At 36.9% G+C, this 21,066-nt stretch overlaps 1 protein-coding gene across 1 annotated transcript; it reads right to left on the bottom strand.

Moving 5' to 3' along the window:
* Positions 1-373: 373 nt before the first annotated feature.
* LOC123504417 (dnaJ homolog subfamily A member 1-like) lies at positions 374-20,455 on the bottom strand. The gene is given in 10 exon segments (XM_045254928.1): positions 374-2,914; positions 4,589-4,754; positions 7,071-7,189; positions 7,631-7,785; positions 8,666-8,788; positions 8,905-9,070; positions 10,664-10,792; positions 10,794-10,840; positions 13,379-13,518; positions 20,313-20,455. Coding segments are annotated over 9 exon segments (1,188 nt in total). The 5' UTR covers positions 13,511-13,518; positions 20,313-20,455; the 3' UTR covers positions 374-2,763.
* Positions 20,456-21,066: the final 611 nt, after the last annotated feature.

Raw genomic sequence — 21,066 nt, forward strand, 5'->3', positions numbered from 1 at the left:
ACTCCTACAGGGTGTAACACAGTTTCTGTTGATATTACAAGTGGAAGTAATGGCCAAGTATATTTGTAAATTTGAAAGTGATTCACAAATTAAACATTCTAGTTGTTGTCAATTCTAGAACTGAATCCATAAATAAAAAGAAACAAAGTACAATCACAAGTTATTGATGCATTTCTTCTAAAAATAAATAAATAAAAAAATAATAATATATGCTTTTCAAGTTATGGAAATTCAAGGTGCCTTAAGATAGAAGATAGATGATGGTAGCCAAGTGTTTCCACATACCATATCATCTACATCTACCAAATAGCAATTTAATGAATCTGCACTTCTTATTCATTTAGTATGCCATATAATACATAAAATAAACACATCTTTTGAAGGATTTATATCAACCAAACAAGTATTACAGGTCCCCAGTATAATAGAAAGGTTAAAAACAAAATATATAAGATTATTGTAGAGATGTTGGGAACAGGAATTATGTAATAATCATTGCACTGTTGTAAAAGCACCCCCTTTTTTACATATATTCAATGGACCTCTAACCAAAGCTGGCAACGTCTTCATACAATTTATTGATTTTTTTTTATACATGTATTTCATTTATTTGTTCCAAATTATGCAATAACTCATCCACATCATACTTAGTAACCTGATAATGGTAACTGGAATGAGTCAATACCCCACCATTTACATAATTTGAAGTTTTGTGAAATCAAATCCATGCGATGAAATACAATAAACCCTCAATATAATAATAAGCCTTGACACAATATTCTTGAGGTACTGAATGATCTCATTATATACTGTAGGTTGATTAAATGTAATGAAAAATTTTAACAAATTGCCTTTATGTTCAAATAGTAGGTCTCCAAAACGGCACAAAAATGCCAGCTAACATTTATGGGATGAGTGTCAGTATTACTCCTAATCCCATCTTTGCCATACATTTTCTGGTACCTGTGAAAAACAGGCTACTTGTTTTCATTAACTATTCACTGTTAAAAATCTTACATAGAGGGCATCCAACTTCAGATTAAATGAGCTTCCAGCTTTATCAACTCTAGCTTCCTTCAAATTAGTGTCACATTCATGAACTTAATGTATTAAAAGATCAATCCATGTGTAAAAATGAAAGATAACTATGGGGTGGAAGATTGTGCATACACAACATTGTTTTATCAGGGGAAGGAGAATCACTCCTCAGCAGAGAAAAAAAGTAGCCACCTTTTAATTTCACCTCTTCAAGGGTAATAAATCTTTTCCCTAACCTCTCCACTGTTCAACAATACTTTTGCTTAAGCCTTTTATCTCAAGTCCTTCATACAGCTATGACTAACCCCTCAGGAAGTCTGGGTCAGAGTTATATACAATTAGTCTACAAATGAGGCTTTGCATGATGAAACTGCAGATCCAGTGTTTTTTTTACATTACCAAAATTAAAGAATATCAAAACATGTGCATTTTGTAATTTATGGATGGCTTACATTTTTTTTATTCAAAGATTAAATTGTACAATACTTCACTGGAATGTTAACCTCCTTAGAGAGCCATCATTTCCTTTCTTAATTTCTCAAAAAAGTGTGTACAACTTCTATCTACTTTGCTGACACAATCTGTAAATTAGTAGATAGTGGAGTAGATGAAGGTACAACCAGTGTCAGTAGAGATAAAGCAAATAATTGATGTGTAGTATTTAGATTACTGGTAAAAGAGACGGTTGAATACATGTATACAAATATTCTTTTGTTTCTTCATGTACTTACATATCAAGTTTTTGGATCATGGACATTGTTTTAATTGATGAATATTAGGTTTGGTTATTGACTTCTTTTAGATCTTGTTTAGGTTGAAAACTCAGGAAAATGAAAACTGGTACCAGTTTTACCATGCAGAGTCTCACATGTCTTGTGTACAGTAGACTGCAAGTGCACACACAAGATGACAAGTGGACACAGTGGAGGGAGAACAGGAAAAATAGAACATTAACAGTTAATGAAATGAGACTACTCATTGAGAATACTTGGCTATCCTCTGCAGTACAAATGGAATATATATGTGTTGAAAACATACAATTACTAAATAGCAAGACTTGTGTCAGTGATCATATGGCTAAAACGATGCCTAGTAAATTAGGATTTGGAAAAAAAAAAAAAAAAAAAAAATTTCATGATTCAAAATCAGTTTAATATAAAATCTGCACTATGTCATTGATTCTGAAGAAAATGTCCTTCAGAGCTATCTGAGGACTGTTTCATTATGGAACAAATAACCATGGAAAACAAGAAACTAGAGAGGCCATTTTCCAAATCATCAAGATTGTAAAACAAAGGAAACAAAAAATAAAAAAAAATATATAATAATGTGGTGTCCTCTACAACATCTAGTAGGAAGCAATAAAACCACCAGCTTTGGGGTATGCTCTCTACAGGAGATTGCATCTCCCTATGAGAGAAAAGGGGTTATAATTTTTTAAATACTGAAGCCTCATCCACATATCCTCCCTTCTACAACAGACACCCTTCCTGACATGTACTAAAGTGAAATGTGAAGTGATTGGAACATAATTAGAAGCAGACAACATGAACACAAAACCTCAAACATAGAAATATCAAATATCCTGGTTACCTTTCATGCTGTGTGCTGATCACACTCCAGTCTTTCAGCCACAAGTCACTACATATACCTGCTCACAGGGATGCAAGAAAGGTGCTGCAAATATTTAAGTTACCGACACCTACACAATAAAGCTGTGGGAGCCTAGCTTGTCTGGCACTGGACATGTTGCCGTCCTCCATGATGGTCATCATCATCATCATCATAGATGTGGTTGTGACGCCTTCCTCGCTGATTGTGGTCCAACTCCACAAGGTTCACTTCCTCGCCATCATCTGGGACTATTACCTCAGGTCTGAGGAAGAAGTTCAGCATCAGAAATTTTGAAGAGGACTGAATGGAAAATGAGTGCATCCACACTATATCTCCAAACATGGAAAATGCATGCCTCTGATCTTCCATCTGTAATGTCGTCTCTGGAAGATCCATATATTTTAACAGCAAAGTGAGAAAGGAAAGGCATAGAAGAGAAGTGGAGAAGAGAGAAGAGAAATTTGTGAGATGAGCCACAAGGAAACTCGCTCCTTGTAACTCAACGCTAACTAAAGCTAAACCAGACTAACTTGGTATAGTATTTAGCCACAATGTATGTTTGCAATATGCATCTTCATTCCTAAAATATTAAATTAAGTTATTCTTAATAAGTGAAATGGAATTACTGATATACAAATTTGATTGATAAGGCAAAATTGTTTGTTGTTTACCCTCAATATGTGCCTAATTGCATCTAATAGTGCGTGTCTGACTCTACACATTAGTATCACAGATCCACTGGACTACGACTCATAAGTTAGTTCGTCACCAGACTCTAGTTGGTAAATACCTTCCCCCACCCAACATACCCAATGCTACCTCCCTGTCCCCTCTGCCTCACTCCTGCATTGTGATTTTCACAAGCCAGAAGCCAGAAATCATCATGGCTCCACCAAGAAATTCCAAGAACCAAAAAGATCACTTTAGAAATTAAGGTTATTAAGTTACTAAAAAGGCACAAAAGGAAATAAACTCCACACACAGTTACCCCCACAGAGGAAATGTGTTGTAAACAAACTTCTCACGTCATTCTGTAGCCTCCTACGCCCAACTTAAGTTTTTTAATTTCTTCTATGAATAATGCCTAGTGTCTAGTACAGGGTCATAAAGAGTTATTTTGTGACAAACTGGCATAAATACAGTATGAATAAGTTGTAATATGGTAACCCAATCTCTAGATATTGCTAGCCCAATTTCTGGGGCTGTCTGACTGCATATCATTCTTCCCATTCATTCTTCAACTCACAATGTGCATCTTTGTCACCCATAAAGGTGCATATTTGGGATAAGCACCTTACTTTGGACATTGGCTATACCCCACCCCCCTCCACACTGTTGCTGCTTCATGTGAAGGGACCTTACCTGGGGAATTCACATGTCAAGAACAGTGGAGTATCAGTGCTGCACAGCCTATAGTGTCCTATATACTATACTTAGATATGTGGTGTCATTCATGTCACATATCCAATTAAAAAAAGGTTGTATGTGAAATATAACAGTTAAACTCGACATGCACATAGCAAACTCTCCCACTCATCCATGCTTTCTTTTAAGTTAATTGATTTAAAACTACAATCTATCTCTCTCTCTCTCTTGCTTCTCTCATGTGCATTTGGTGGTTACTGTATCAGTGTTGCATGTGCCTAGAGTGGTTCTGGTTCTGATTCTCTCTCACTCACTCTCACTCTCACACACTCACTCTCTCACATACTCTCACTCTCTCTCTCTCACACACACACACACACACTCACTTTCTCAGTATGTTAACAAAGCACAGGTTCTCATTCCCCTCTTCCCCTCCCTCCCTCCCCCTCTCTCTCTCTCTCTCCACAATGTGTAATGTATATTTTCTAATCACAGGATCTGACTCTCCTTTCTTTGTCAGATTATTACTGTAAGAAAATGGTTAATATTTATCTAAATGAGATTTTCATACCTGGTTGGGAGAATCTTCTCTAGCTTTCGGATTCGATCTAGAGGAATTTGTGATGGGAAGTCTACGAGGAACTGGAGGAGCAAACGTCCCTTTTCAAATGGATTCTTGTATTGAGGCATGCCCTCACCTAACACAGCCTTGATTTCAGCATTCTTGATCACTTCACCTGTAGCAAAATAAATTAATTTGGTAATTTTATGCTAGCATCTGGAGAGAAAAGAGTTTGAGCACTTGCATAATAACCGATGATTAAGGCGTTGGAGTTGTAGGATTTGTGTACATTTCTCTGTTGATTACACCCTTGCCAGTATCGTAGGACTCTAAGCACATCATCCATCCTCACATACATTTAGCAATAAATGCATGTATCAGAGTTCTCAAGAGCTCTCACAGAGGTTAGAGTACTAATTTTTGTTGGCATAGCTTAACTGCCTTTTCACATCTGCAACACTTTCTCAGCTGTGTTTTGTATCATCAGAAATGAAAATCGGTCCCATTAATCTGTCTCATATGGAAAAAGCTAGAATTCTGGCATAGAAAGCAGAATCATCATGAAAGAAATATTGAGGAGGATTTTGGCAAGGAAGGCTGACCATCAGGTGGTTTCTAAGAGCTACTATGGGGCTGCTACTGAGCATGATACCACAAATGAAAATATCTTGAATGCCAAAGATGATTCCAAAGAAAACAGACATTCTCTTACAGCAGGAAGTGTTAAAAGTTCCACAAGTTATTGTCAATAAACTCAAGGAATCTAGCATTGTTGGAGAATCCAACACAGAATTTTGAAGGACCTGAACCTGCTCACTTGCAAACCTGCCTGCCTACCACTCCTCACAAAGCAGATGGTCAAGAAATGGCTCAAGTTTGCAAGACAATAGAATCAGTGGACAAAAGATTCTTTCCAATGAAAAAGCAAATTTTCATGTCCAAGAAAATATCCTGAAAAGACTAGAATAACAAAACAATCTGACTGCTATTCAGTGCTGTATGTGGAAAATCTACCAAACACTCAGATGGAGTGATGGTTTGTGAGATCATTCATTTATGTAGGAGGATGGAAGAGCTAGTATTTCCTGCTAAACAGTCGTACAATGAAACAAGAAAGGTATATTCAAGTGCTGATAGACCATATGCTATCTGTTATAAGTTGCATGGCTGTGGGATTTTCATTCAAGATGATGCTCCTTGCCATACAGCAACATCAGTTAAAAAGTGGCTGAATGATTGAAATATGAACATGCTAGATTGGTCTGGGAACACAACAGTCCTTTATCCACTCAAAAACCTGTAAAGTACCATGAAAAGCCAACTCGCCACTCATACACAACACATCATCTGTTCCATGTCTGATCCAAAATATCAACAACAAGTTGAGATGTGGAAACTTGAGTGAGATATACCAAGCCTAAAAACATCAAAAAGGTCCAAGTTTAATTAATTTAAATCATGATTTTTGTCTAAGGGAGAAAGACAAATGGGAGACAATCTATCTTCTTTTGCATACACTATATGGTAAATTCACCACAAAATGCATTTTAATCAAACACAATAATGCTACTGTGCTCAGGCAAAAATGGTTAATCTTCAGATCAGTCAATTTTTTAAAATTTATAGAAATTACACGCACGCACACACACACACACACACAAACTTTACAAGAAAGAAGATAACGAGGAGACCTAATAACTATGTACTAACGAGGAGACCTAATAACTATGTACAAGATAGTCAATGGTATTGAAAAGATGGACAAGGAAGACCTGGTGCTGGTGACAGATGATGATGTCCTTCCAAGAGGTCATGTAAATTAGATCAGAAAGAGGCAGTGTGTGAAGGATATTGGAAAATAGTTTTCCACACAGAATGGTGGAGAAGTGGAATGCATTGAGTAATGAAGTTGTTACAGCACATAATGTGCATTACTTTAAGGAAAAATTGGATAAATGGAGACGGGACACTATGAGCCCTGCTCAAACCCTGTACAACTAGGTAAATACACATGAAAGAATCTTGTATTAGTAATATATCATGTACTATACCTAACTTGTTTGCACTTAATGCCTTAATTTTAGAATAGAAGCCATAGGCCAGCAAAGCATCACTTGTACATTACATGACTAACACCTTTGGAGGTGGGCAAAACTTGGTATCAAACCGTTACTTTTCACAAATACAAGAATTACAAAGGTGGGCAAAACTTTGGTATCAGTTATATTTCAATTACTTTTCATAAATACAAGAGATCTAATAACATAAGAATTCCATTACTCATGGTTCTTTGAAAAAAATAAAAATAAAATAAAAAATAAAAATAATAAGTAAATAAATCAACAAATAAAAAAATAATAAATATATATATATATATATATATATATATATATATATATATATATATATATATATATATATATATATATATATATATATATATATATATATATATATATATATATATATATATATATATGTTACAACTTACCAGGAATGGTGCTAACAACAATAGTCCTATCATCTAAAGTTTTAATGGGTTTCTGGAAGCCGCACAGTGCTTCCACAAGAGTTATGTGCATCTGCATTGTGAGATCATTGACGACACGTCTGTTGAAAGAGCAAAACAGTTTTCAGAATTTTGCACCTGTTATCAAAATATTTAAGCTGCAGGAAGCTAAATTACAGTCAAGTCTGGCAAAATACACAAAAATATTACCAATTAAATAGTGGGTCAGTAGTTAAATCCTATCAAGTATTGCATAACATGTAAGTCTTCTTCATTATTAAAGCTTAATATCTATTCATAGTTTTAATTGAATTTCCACCATACTAGATTTACCAATACAATGATGCTTAAATGAGAAAATAATAGTTTCATATATTCAGGTGTAGGGCATCAATGGAATTTCAGCTTCTCAAAATTAAACATTTTTTCACTGTCGCTGTAAAATATCCTCTTCAAAATAACCACAATATTAAATGAAGCTTGAATATATTGCAGAGACTAAGAAGTTTACCTAAAAGTTGGGTATCTTTCTCATAGTTTACCTGAAAGTTGGGTGCTCTTTCTCATCTAATACAATAATAATATCTCCTGGCTCAAGGCCTGGTTCTTGGTCCCCTTCACCTGAGAACACAATCTTCTGTCCATCTTCCATGCCCTTGTCCACGTGAACCTCTAAGATCTTTCTCTCTTTGACCACCTACAACAAAGACAGTGATTAAATTTAAAATTGAAGATAATGTGTATATTTCCACTAGCTTAAGAAACCAAGAGGAAATAAAGTATATGAAACAAACTGAAACAAAGTTACATATACATCATCTTGATAGGAAAACTATCACATCTATAAACTTATATGGAGAAAGAGAGATTTTCAGACTCCTTATTTATTGCATAATTCACAAACTACATTCCATTGAGCATCTTGCCATTCCACATTCAGTAATTCTGTAATTCATTGGTTACCAATATTCTTCTCAAAATCCTTCATCTAAGACAGTGATTTTTTTAACATTTCAAACTCATGGAACCCCTTACACTTGGTATTTGGCAAAATCCCTGCTCATAGGACTCCCTCTTCAAATATTGGTAGGATAACCCTTCCCCATGTAGGTGAAACCTCTCTCTCTCACTCTCAATATGCAAGTGATTCAATCCTTTCATATTTGATTTTATCATCTATTCCTGTTCTATTGTTGAATTAAAAGGTAAGCTTTTATCAAAAAGAGTATACAATCTTCACCACAGAATCCTAGGAAAGTCTTACTGAAAATCTGGGGTTTGCAAGTAGAACATGGTTAGAGAATTACTGATCTAGAGAAAATTTCTCTTTCTTTCCATTCACTCCCTTTCTGATCTTTAAACTTCTCCATCTGTTTCACTTCAAATACTACAGGTCAATGGTTCAATCTCCGAAACATACATTGCAACTATTGCAACCTTTATGTCTATCTTCTAATCTAAGCCTTATATTAGTCAACTAATTCCTCCTGATTTTCTAGTGTTTCTCTTCATGTCCTCTTGAGTATTCAATTTAAAAAAAAAAAAAGCAAAATGGTTTTGATATGTGATTGTCTTACCTTTCTGCCCTCACATGCCTTACACCTGTCCTTAGGATTGATACGTTCACCCTGCCCTCGACATTCTCCGCACATACTCTGCACCTGGGATACCATGCCTGGCCCTAGCTGCTGAATTCGGACCTGTTGACAAGAAAATTTTGAAGAAAAAAGGTATGATGTAACAAATTTTTTCCAATGCAACAATAAATCATTATCTTCAATGCAATTACTATTCCAAAGTAGCTGGGCCACCTCACCTGCATTCCAGTTCCTCTGCATGAAGGGCACTTCTCCGGGGGTTTCTTTCCGCCCTGGCCTTCGCATTTGTTGCAGATAACATGCTTCTGCAGAGCCAATCTTCGAGTAGCTCCGTTGTAAAGTTCCTCTAATGAAACACTCATTTGGTGAATGACATCCTTCACTCTGAAATAAAAAAATTATAAATTTTGTCTTTCCTACTGATTTTTACTAACGTTTCCTTACTCTCTTTTTTGCCTACTTTAAACATCCACTCTTCCTTCTGTTGCTGAAGGCAAAGGAGCAGGACCATATTGCCTTCCTACAGGCCCACACTTCCCAGTTCACCACATGTCTCTTTATCTTAATACAGTTGATGTGCCCACTGAAGACCTATAAATGCTCTGCTTCACTGTCCAGTAAATCATCAGTATTGTAGTACACAACTATATCTTCATTCATCTCATTGTTCATCAGTGAGTACCTGTACTGATTTCTCTTATTGACCCATAAACTGTGAAATACATCATACAATGAACATGAAATTGCTTCTTACATAATATGACATGAGGGCTATTTTTAAACTGGACTTTACTTTTATTACCCCGCCATTTGTCTGCTTTGCTAATCATACAACTCGCCATTCATCCAATTCATTTACGTAAAGTTCAACTTGTTTGTACGCTAGCCCTGCAATTCAGACGGCATCACCTCACTACTGGCCATGCCACACAGTCATTTCAAGTTGGCCTCATGGTGGCAGCTTCCTTATACTAAGAATCATCCGTGTAAGCTTCAAGAAACTTGGTGCCATTTCATTACTATTTCTTATCATTTCTAATAAAAATAGAGCATTCAGGGGTCTAAAAAGATCATACACTCAGCTAAGCCTAATAGGATAGCAAGAACAACAAATCAAGAAAGTGGAACTTGTCTCCAGCCTGGCAATTCAGTATATTATAAACCATACTGAAAAACAGACACAATAAAAAGGGCTAATATGGCAAAAGGAGTGACTATTCTTGCTGTGAACATGTCACTTGTCATTAAACAGGGGAAAAACTTTTGTTAATTGGGAGTTATGAGAAAATAACTTGTTGGTGACAGTGTTCCTGATTTGTGAAAAGCAAAGTGGTTGCATGATGACCATCCCACAGTCTTGTTTCCTCCCTCCCTCCCATCTTCACTTATCTCCCTGCTGCTGACTGAACATATTGCCTCATCTACTCATTTTTATGATTCAGACAGCTTGTGAGTCTATCCTCAACACAAACTCTGAATCATCTGTAAGCTCACAACCTTACTTTTGATCATCCATAATGATTCTGTAAGAGACAAACTACAGACAACCTTCAAGCTTTCCTCACTTATCTTTATCATTACATTAGGAGTTTTGGTGAAACTATCTTTGAACAGCTGACAAGGAGCCTGGATCACCCTGAAGTAAAGGAAGTTTGCCTCCAAAACCCTAATCTATGATGAAAACACATTCCTCTTGAGCAAGTACACCAATCATGGGAACATCTGATATAGATATACATATCATTTCACTCATATTTTAAGACCCCCTCAGACAAGAAATGTATGAAGATCTCTTAATCAATCTAGTAGTGTGAGGATTAGTGTACTTTACTCACACTATTAAGTCCTTTGCAGATCAGACAAACTGGGGTTTGTCTCCTTTAACCAAAGAAAGTTTCATCAATACTCTTGCAGCAAAATAAACTTTTCTCTGATCTCAATTCTCACTCTAGAAACTATCAAGTTCTGATCATTTACCTCTTTTCTCGTCCTCGCCTCATTCCTCCACCGAAGAACATATCAAAGATGTCCATGGGAGAGGAGAAGCTTCCACCTCCACTACCTCCTTCTTTGAGGGCCTGTTCTCCTCCCTGATCATAAATTTTGCTTTTCTTCATTGCTAAGGACTTCGTATGCCTGTGAGATCAACTTGAACTGAAAGAGAATAGATAAATTAAAATTAGTACATGCTAATAAACAATTAGCTTTATACTCCTATGTGGCTTCTATACAACATTGCTTCCTCTGAAAAAGATTTGAGCTAGTGGCAACCCCGAAATCTGTCATCCTACGATCTCATCTGGGAGTCCATGATGCAAATTTCCTCTGAACATACTTTGCATTTCCTATCAATTTATCTTTTCATTAGTTCATCTCATGCCTGCAGGACAATTGCAATGAAAGCCAGCCTATTTTAGTCAATAGCAAATTTTCAAATATCAATTCCATGACCTCTAACTGACTATCTTCAACCTTTTTCTCATTGCCGCTATGTTGCATCCCTTGTTATCTTCTACAACTATTTTCAAGCCAACAGCTCTTCTGATCTTGCTAATAGAATGCCACCTCTCTTCCTCTTTTCTCTGAAGCCTATTCTATCAACCTCTTTAAGGCAAAAGTTTACCAGTATTCTCAATAATTCATCACTTTCTCAGAAAAACTCTGGAACTCTGCCTGTTTCTGTATTTCCACCTTTCTATGACTTGGAACTCTTTCAACAGGGAGGTTTCAAGACACGTATCTTCTCTCATATTAGCCCTTCTGACTGTATGGGGACAGGCACATTAGTGAGCCTTTTTTACATCTATTTTTGTTGCCCTTGGCCAGTGCCCCTTCTATATGATAAAAAGCCCTTAATTATATAATTATAAGTTATGATTCTTAGATGCTTCTCATCTAGTTATGACATCATCCTGGTTAGAACTCTCTTGTATCTCATGCACCCATAGCTTATGTATTTAATGAGGACAAAAAAAGAAGGCGGAAAGACTGAAAAGAAAAGTGATGGCAATAATAATAATAATAATAATAATAATAATAATATTAATGATAAAAAGGCAGAAAGCCTGAACAGAAAAGTGATGACAATAATAATAATAATAATGAGTTTACTGTGAGTGAGGGATCCCACCAACATTGCCCTAGGAACATGACTACTAAAACTAGACCTACCATGATAAATTACCAAAAAGTATCACTAAATATTCCTGATTGCTGGGTATGAAAATCTTATACTAAGAATATAGCTATGTTGTGACATGTACTGGTAAATGGGCGGAATGGAGAGTAGATATTTAACCAGGGTTTTCTAGGGTTTGCTGCACATTTCTATTATTTATTTTTCTTATATCAAGTTTGTTAAAATTCGAGTATGTCTTATTAACTAGAAAATACATATAATCAAGTGGCCTGCTTCAGTAATGCAGTCTTTCAGTATTGCAACAATTCATAATCAGGAATAACTGCAGGGCAACCATATAAAAGCCACTCATTAAAATCCTTAAAAGAAGAACCAAGTTCTTTTTGTTTTCTGTTATCTATGAAACAATCTACAGCAAATTTTTATGAGCTAAAGCATTCTTTTGGGTGAGTTATATGTATAAGTTTCATTAAATTCGAATAATTTTTTTTTCTTCTTAAGGAAAACAAACAAAAAAATTGGTTTACAGTTTTGCTTACTGCTTAGACCATTCTTTTTTGGATTTTCTTGAAAATGTTTTGCAAGACACTTTGCCAGTTTTCTAAGAAAATTATGACAAATTCTAGTTTTAGTTTTGTCATTGAAAAAAAATCGCAAATTTTCTCCAACATCCAGAATTTTCTTTAAGCAAAGGAAAAAATAAATTCATTTAAAATTCTATTAATTTTTTGTAGATATTCTAAATACCTTTCTAATGACACAAAAATCATGAAAATTGGACATCCATATACAGCTATATACTACTGGATTTTCTAGGTGGCAAGTATCATAATGTATCTGGTTAAGTTGTAATTGTTATTGTGACTTGTTCTGTTGGCATCTGGACTCTATTAGATAGAGCACTCTGCTCAATTTTTTGAATGAGGGCATGTGACATTGATTCATGTGGCCCAGTGATTGGCAGTGAGTGTAATGTCTTGGAACTTCTTATATGTTTCAGGACAATACATGTTGCCAGTGCTAAGTTGCTGCAATGAAACTCAAATAATATCAACTATGAATAAGATTTTCCCATTGCTCTTAAAAACTTCAATCTTTACACTAAGAAATTATCCTGCCAGTGAAAACAATCATGCTGAAAGGGCTGTAATTGCACATTAGCAGAGATTTAGCAGAAACACAACCTGAATATGGAGTGTGAGGTGAGATGGGCAAGTGTGCAGCATTTAAATGGGTATTTAAAGGTTATTTAAACATGGATGATGAATCATTGTGTGTTCATTGTGAAGAACTAGCCCTAAATATATCATATGATTTTTTTTATTTTTCAATATCTTTTGGATTTTCAACTCAGTCTCCTTAACTTACTAAGTGTATTTTCATAGTGTAAATTACTTAATATGAAAATAAGTGTCACCAGACGAAACACATCACCATGCTTTCAAAGAAATGGCATAGATGATAATTCAAATTCAAATTACCAATATAAACTTTATAAAAAATAAGTACATATTCCTATATCAAAACACAAGGAAAATAAAAAAGTACAGTACCTTTTCTCCTTCATTTGGATTTTTGTCAGGATGGTACTTGAGGGCCAATTTCCTGTATGCTTTTTTGAGTTCATCCTGTGATGCAGTGGGTTTCACCCCAAGCATGTCATAGTAACCCGTTTCCTTCACCATCTTTAGTTCTGGAAAAAATACATCGTTGTTAGCAATGTAAGAGAAAGTGAATCCTTGAAATATCAAATCTATATCCATTATTCTATATATAAAGTTATTTTCTACTAAAGATATGTTTATTGGAATGAAGCTGCTCTCCTTTAAAAACATAAATAAGGGAAGCTGCAAGAAGCCCTCAGGCCTACACATGGCAGTCCTCATGATTTGAGTGGATAATGAGAAACTGATCCTGAGAGAAGAATATGACATTCGAAGCACAAGATCGCATAGTAAAAAGCTGAGAAAGGGGAGATGTCTGAGAGATGTTAAAAAATATAGTTTCCCACAAAGATGTGTTGAGATGTGAAACAGTTTAAGTGAAGAAGTGGTGTCAGCAACGAGTGTGCATAGTTTTAAAGAAAAACTGGATAAGTGTAGATATGGAGACGGGGCCAAATGAGCATAAAACCCAGGCCCTGTAAAACTACAACTAGGTAAACACACACACACACACACACACACAGTAGAAATTTCCTGTTCTATGTATGAAAAGATTCTATCCATTGCTGCTGATAGTGACTAACTGTAAGCTTGTATGTTATTTTCAAAAGTAGATGAGTACACTGATGCCTAAAGCTGACCCTACACGATCAATATTAATGACAATAAATTGAATAATTTTCATTGCGCAATGTTTCCTCTACACAGCTCTTCAATACCACCCCCTCACTATCAATAATATTGTACAATAAGGAATATTGTGCGATAATACTGATCGTGTAGGGTCAGCTTAAGATAAGATTGAGCAACAGTGAGTGGATTCCCAGCATTCGACACCGCTCACCTACTCATACAATACATACACTTCCTTCCTCGGTACCTGTCCCTCCTCTCCCCTCTCTTTGCCTTCATAGAACATGCTAAATTTCTGTTCTGTCTGTCTGTGTGTGTGTGTGTGTGTGTGTGTGTGTGTGTGTGTGTGTGTGTGTGTGTGTGTGTGTGTGTTTCACTGTTTGATTTGCTGCAGTCTCTGACGAGACAGCCAGACGTTACCCTACGGAACGAGTTCAGAGCTCATTATTTCCGATCTTCGGATAGGCCTGAGACTAGGCACACACCATACACCGGGACAACAAGGTCACAACTCCTCGATTTACATCCCGTACCTACTCACTGCTAGGTGAACAGGGGCTACATGTGATAGGAGACACACCCAAATATCTCCACCCGGCCGGGGAATCTAACCCCGGTCCTCTGGCTTGTGAAGCCAGCGCTCTAACCACTGACCCTACACGATCAGTATTATCGCACAATATTCCTTATTATACAATATTATTGACAGTGAGGGGGTGGTATTGAAGTGTCTGTGTGTGTGTGTGTGTGTGTGTGTGTGTGTGTGTGTGTGTGTGTGTATTTACCTAATTGTAACATACGGGAAAGGAGCTATGCTCGTACTGTCCCGTCTCCATATCTACTAATGTCCAGCTTTTTCTTAAAATCATGAATATTCCTTGCGTTGACCACTTCCACGTCTAAACTATTCCATGCTTCCACCCTTCTATGAGGGAAGCTATATTTTTTCACATCTCTCCTATAAGTGGCCATTTTAGTTTTTCCCATGCCCTCTCGACATTCTTTCATTCCACATACACAGATCTTCCCTATCCATTTTTCCATGCCAATCATCACTCTGTATATTGCTATCAGGTCTCCCCTTTCTTCTGTTTTCCAGGGTCGGAAGTTGCATTCTGTTCAGTCTGTCTTCATAAGTCAAATCTCTTAAGTCAGGCACCATTTTTGTTGCAGCCCTCTGTACTTTCTCTAGTTTCCTTATGTGTTTCTTTAAGTTCGAGCCCACTGTATTGTTGCATATTCAAGCCTTGGTCTTATCATTGCAGTAATTATTTTCTTCATCATTTCTTCATCTAAATATACGAACGCCACTCTTATGTTCCTCAATAAGTTCAATACTTCTCCAATTATTTTGTTTATATGTCTCTCTGGCGATAGGTCATTGGTAATTGTCACCCCAAGGTCTTTTTCTTCATGACTGGTTTTATGTCTTCATTTCCTATCTTGTACATACTCCTGATTCTTCTTTCACTCTTGCCAAACTCTAATTTCTTGCATTTTGTCGTGTTGAACTCCATTTGCCATGTACAGCTCCATTTCCATATTCTGTCCAAGTCTTCCTGGAGTAGTTCGCAATCTTTGTCACATCTCACTTTTCTTAACAATTTTGCATCGTCTGCAAATAGGCTCACATAACTGGACACCCCATCCACCATGTCATTTATGTAGACCGCAAACATTACTGGTGCCAACACTGATCCCTGTGGAACTCCACTCTCCACCAAGCCCCATTCTGATGGTCTGTCCTTAATTATTGTTCTCATTTCTCTTCCTACCAAAAGTCTTCCATCCATTTTAGTAAACTGCCATGCACTCCTCCTACCATTTCAAGTTTCCAGATCAGTCTCCGGTGTGGTACCTTATCAAAGGCCTTTTTTAAATCCAGATATATTCCATCAGCCCAACCATCTCTTTCCTGTATTACATCTATCACCCTCGAATAGTAACATATCAGGTTTGTCGTGCATGAACGCCCTTTTCTAAAACCAAATTGACACTCACAAAGTATGTCATTTTTCTCCAAGAAGTCTGTCCATCTATTCTTCACCACCCTCTCACACATCTTAGCTACCACACTTGTAAGTGACACTGGTCTATAGTTCAATGGGTCTCTCTTGTTACCTGATTTATAAATTGGGACAATGTTAGCTCTTTTCCAGTCTTGGGGCACTACACCTTCCCTTAATGTGTGTGTGTGTGTGTGTGTGTGTGTGTGTGTGTGTGTGTGTGTGTGTGTGTGTGTGTGTGTGTGTGTGTGTTTCACTGTTTGATCTGCTGCAGTCTCTGACGAGACAGCCAGACGTTATCCTACGGAACGAGCTCAGAGCTCATTATTTCCGATCTTCGGATAGGCCTGAGACCAGGCACACACCACACACCGGGACAACAAGGTCACAACTCCTCGATTTACATCCTGTACCTACTCACTGCTAGGTGAACAGGGGCTACACGTGAAAGGAGACACACCCAAATATCTCCACCCGGCCAGGGAATCGAACCCCGGTCCTCTGATCTTTTCATGTACCTTCTTTATTATTTATGCTGTGGACTGCCAGGTGTACATGGACCCGAGTTTGAATAACACTTCTCAAGAATATATAGTGGCTACATGACTGGGAAAGAGTAAGTATATGACAGAGGACATACCATTTTGGTAAAGAAAACTTTCTCAATACAAATTTTATACTAGCTATTTGTTTAAGTACTAAAACAACTTTTGTCACTTCTGGTATTTCAATAGTTGAAATAAGTAAGCAAACTTCTCAAATAACCATAATAACAGATAATCAATATTTTGTAAGGTCCAAAGGGTACATCATGTGGATAAGAGGTTGTTACAAGAAATTTGAAGAGCAGCTGAATGATATTTGATGAGCAATGGAAGTAAGGTGAGGAACTGCATGAGACAGATACAACTGTTGAGGTAAAACTAAGTGGTTACACCAAATAATAGACATCATATTAAATCAGAAAACTGAAATTAACCTTAATCAAATGAGAAATTGACAAGACGTAGCTATAAGAAAAATATATCAACAGAGTTAAAGAAAGATTTAGGAGTCATGGCTAGCTCCGATCTCGGTACAAGGAAGCAATGTATTGAGGCTAGAAATAAGGCGAATAGAGTATTAGGTTTCATTTTAGAAGTGTTAAAAGCAGGAGTCCTGAAGTAATACTAAAATTATACTTGGCGCTGGTCAGACCACATCTTGACTATGCGGTACAATTCTGGTCTCCACATTTCAGGAAGGACATAGCTCTGTCGGAGTCAGTGCAAAGGAGGATAACTAAAAAGGTACATGGAATGAGGGATATTCCCTACGAAAAGAGACTGAGAAAACTTAATTTGCTTTCCTTAGAGAGACGTAGGATAAGAGGAGACATGATCGAAGTACTAAGTGGTATAAGGGTTTTAACAGAGGGGACATGAATGTTCTTAGGATCAGTAGCAGGGACAAAACCAGAAATAATGGGTTTAAACTTGAAAAATTCAGATTTAGGAAAGAAATGGGAAGAAACTGGTTTTCAAACAGAGTGGTTGATCAGTGGAACAGTCTCAGTGGGCATGTAGTCAGGGCTGAGTCAATAGGGAGCTTTAAAAGAAGGTTAGATAGGTTCATGGATGGAGAAGATAGATGGAATTAGGTAGCTTAAGCACACAGGGACTGCCTTGTATAGGCCTGGCGGTCTCTTGCAGCTTCCCTCTTTTCTTATGTTCTTATGAGTAAATGTGGTTAGTATCATAGCTACATGAAAAAAAATATTGGAATGAAAGAAAAGTGGGTAAGTTTGCAGTTTCACCCAGCCATGGAATCTCTGATGTGGTATATGCTTTTCTGGCGACATATGTAGTTAATTCATTGATGTTATATGTCATTTAGCTATGTTGTAAATTAATAATTTTTGAGTTACGATTATTTTTTCAACTCCAACTTATGCCTACCTCTCGTTCCCAATTATCTTGGGGGGACCTATAGGAAATCAGGGTTTTTGGGTGGGGGAGCATTAAAATAAGTAATGCAAAAGAGGTTGGAAATTAACAAAATCACATACAAAATCTATGAAAACACTTTGATGGTGGCTGCAGCAGCAGCGAATGTTGCTTTGTTATTGTGGAGTAGTGTTGCCAATGATTCACTATGTTTCTGGCTGTATTCACTACATTTAGGAAAAACCTCAAAACCTAACTAACCAAGCCTAACATTATAACCTAGCTGGGCCCCTTGGATGCCCCTCCTCCAAGGTTACCAAACAAACCCAAACATTAAAACTTTCTACCTGCAGGGGCAGCCTCCCTAGGCCACTCCTCTAAAAATTACTAACCAAACCCAACATTATTACCTCCTAAAAGATCTTGTAATGCTCTTTTTGGGACAATTTAGTTTCTCTCAACCAATGATATTTTGATATGCATTAGATTGCAGAGTTTGGTTAGTAACTTGGAGGTGGGGAGGGGGGGGACAGTGGCTGCACTACCAAGTTAAAAGACTATAATGTTGGGTTTGATGTGACGAATATCAAATCAAGGTTATAATAGGCAGGCAGTGGTGTAGTGGCTAAGGTGGTGAGCATGGGATCGGGCAGACGTATGCCCATAGGTTCGAATCCTACCACATACCTCCTTGAAACTATACCAATTGTTGAGTGGTTTAAAGTTACCTATATGTCACCATGATACCCAGGTTCTAGGTGGTTACATCAAAGATGCACTTGGGTGGTGATATGGGTCCTAATTTGGGTATCACTATAAATAAAATTGCCTGTGACACTAATGGGCGGAAGCTGAACAGCGCTTCCCACATATACTCTTCAAGTATGCCTGCAGGTGCTATAGGCCATAATGTGAAGAAAAAAAAAAAAAAAAAAAAAAAAAAAAAAAAAAATGTTGGGTTAGGTTAATAAATAAGCCTTGGGAAGGATCCAGATGTATTGTTGGGGACAGCCTTTGCAATGGACCCAAATCCCCAGGTACCAAGTCAATGGCAATGCTACTCAACAATAACAAGGCAAAGCTTGCTGCAGTCACAGCTGCCGCCACCATCAAAGTATTTTCAGAAATTTTTGATGCGATTTTGTCAACTTCTGACCTCTTTTGCAATGCACATTACTCAATTTATGCTCTCCCACCCAAAATCCCCCACAGGTTCCCCCAAGATCACTGGGAATGAGGGGTTGGCATAAGGAGTTGAAAAGTCTTAACTCAAAAAATATTCATTTGTGATGGAAATTCAATATATACCATCAATGAATTAACAACATTTCTTACCAGAAAAACATAAGCCATATCACGAGATTCAATGTTTGGGTGAAACTGCATTGACCAGTGTCCTTTAATTATCTAAAATATAGGTACGCTTTAATGCATGTATGCACACACACGCACACACACACACACATGGAGCCTTGAACAAACACCCCAAGTAACAAATGCCTTATAAATAAAATTTAATCTAAATTTATTAGCAGTAAACTCCATAGCTCTCAAACTGATGTATGACCTACAGAAAACATTACAGAACGATGAAATACGTTCACAGAGAAAAAAAGCTTACAGCCTAATGTTTGCATTATAGTAACAAGCTTGAGATCAGATATTCATGAGATGGAAATACAAAGAAATATTTGCTGGAACCTGTTCCCTGATCCATAAAATATAATTCTTCGTATTTTTTGTATTAAAATATGTTATCGACGAATGGATCATATTATATTATATAAGTTAGTTTTGAAGCAATGAACACACAAACATGTAAGGATAAAGAATTTACATTTCGCATTAGTGTAACATCAATTCAAGTACTGCAGTCAAACGAGGATTAAAGATGAAAAATATCCAGAAAAAAACTTACGAGTTATAGCAATATAGGAAAAACCTATGCACAATACTGAATGGCCGTGTATAGAACCAACGTGGCCATGGAATTACGGACCACTCATCACTGAAATACTGCTCCAACACATGAATCACCTCAGCTGGAAGCCGCATCAAGACCACGTGCTTGACGCAAGAGCACACATACCACGGCGGGACGAACATTATTGATAAAAGCAAATCACCTCAGCTGTGTCTGTGGGTGACAATAACACACGAGCCATCGACCACAACCCCACACCCTTCTTCACCTTCCTGGCACGTACTAAACCCATTTTACCGTCCACTGGCCCATCCATATGCTCTCTGGTACCTTACCTTGATTAATTTAAGCTTGGAGTGGTGAAAAAGCCGCTATTCTTCGCGGAGAGCGAAGAAACTCCTCTGTTCTCAGGAAACTTCCAGACGACACGCGGGAGGAAGAGGCACCTGGTGGCAGAGTCTAGCGGAGCAGCGCCTTGCTTGAAAGGGGGAGGGTCCTGAATGAACTTAATAGGGTTTTAACGGGAAATAAGGGTTAAATAAAACGATATGTTATGTGTTTCCAGAACAATAATCGCGATGCAGTTTAAATGCAATAGATAAAAGAAGGCAAGCATCATATGTGTCAGAAAATAGAGTAGCATGAACTACAAAATGTTGAAGGTCAGGGAGAAGGGGATCTTTGTTTCAGCCCGTCTTTGAATTTCTAAAGTAAGTATACTTCTCTATGATACATCTACACTTTTTTTTTGTTCCAATTCTAACTACTGTAGCGGAGTTATGAATCATGAATACTGCACGATAAATAAACCATATTGTCTTTGTTACAAAAGGGCTAACCACAAAAAAGGTTTTGACAGTGTCACTGTTTCAATAAATATCTCCCTAACAACACTGTATGTATTATTGATGGAATTTATATCAAGTTTAACTAGATCAGTATGTAAAATATGATGCAATACTTTTTATATAAATGCAATGAATGATATAAAATCAAAATATTGTCAATCATGCATATAATCTTTTTTTGTTCATTTCTGAAAAAGAAGAAGCAAAAAGACTGTTTGAAACATTACAGAAATAAACTTAT

Source organism: Portunus trituberculatus, chromosome 16 (assembly GCF_017591435.1).
Source record: "Portunus trituberculatus isolate SZX2019 chromosome 16, ASM1759143v1, whole genome shotgun sequence".
NCBI classification, from domain to species: domain Eukaryota; kingdom Metazoa; phylum Arthropoda; class Malacostraca; order Decapoda; family Portunidae; genus Portunus; species Portunus trituberculatus.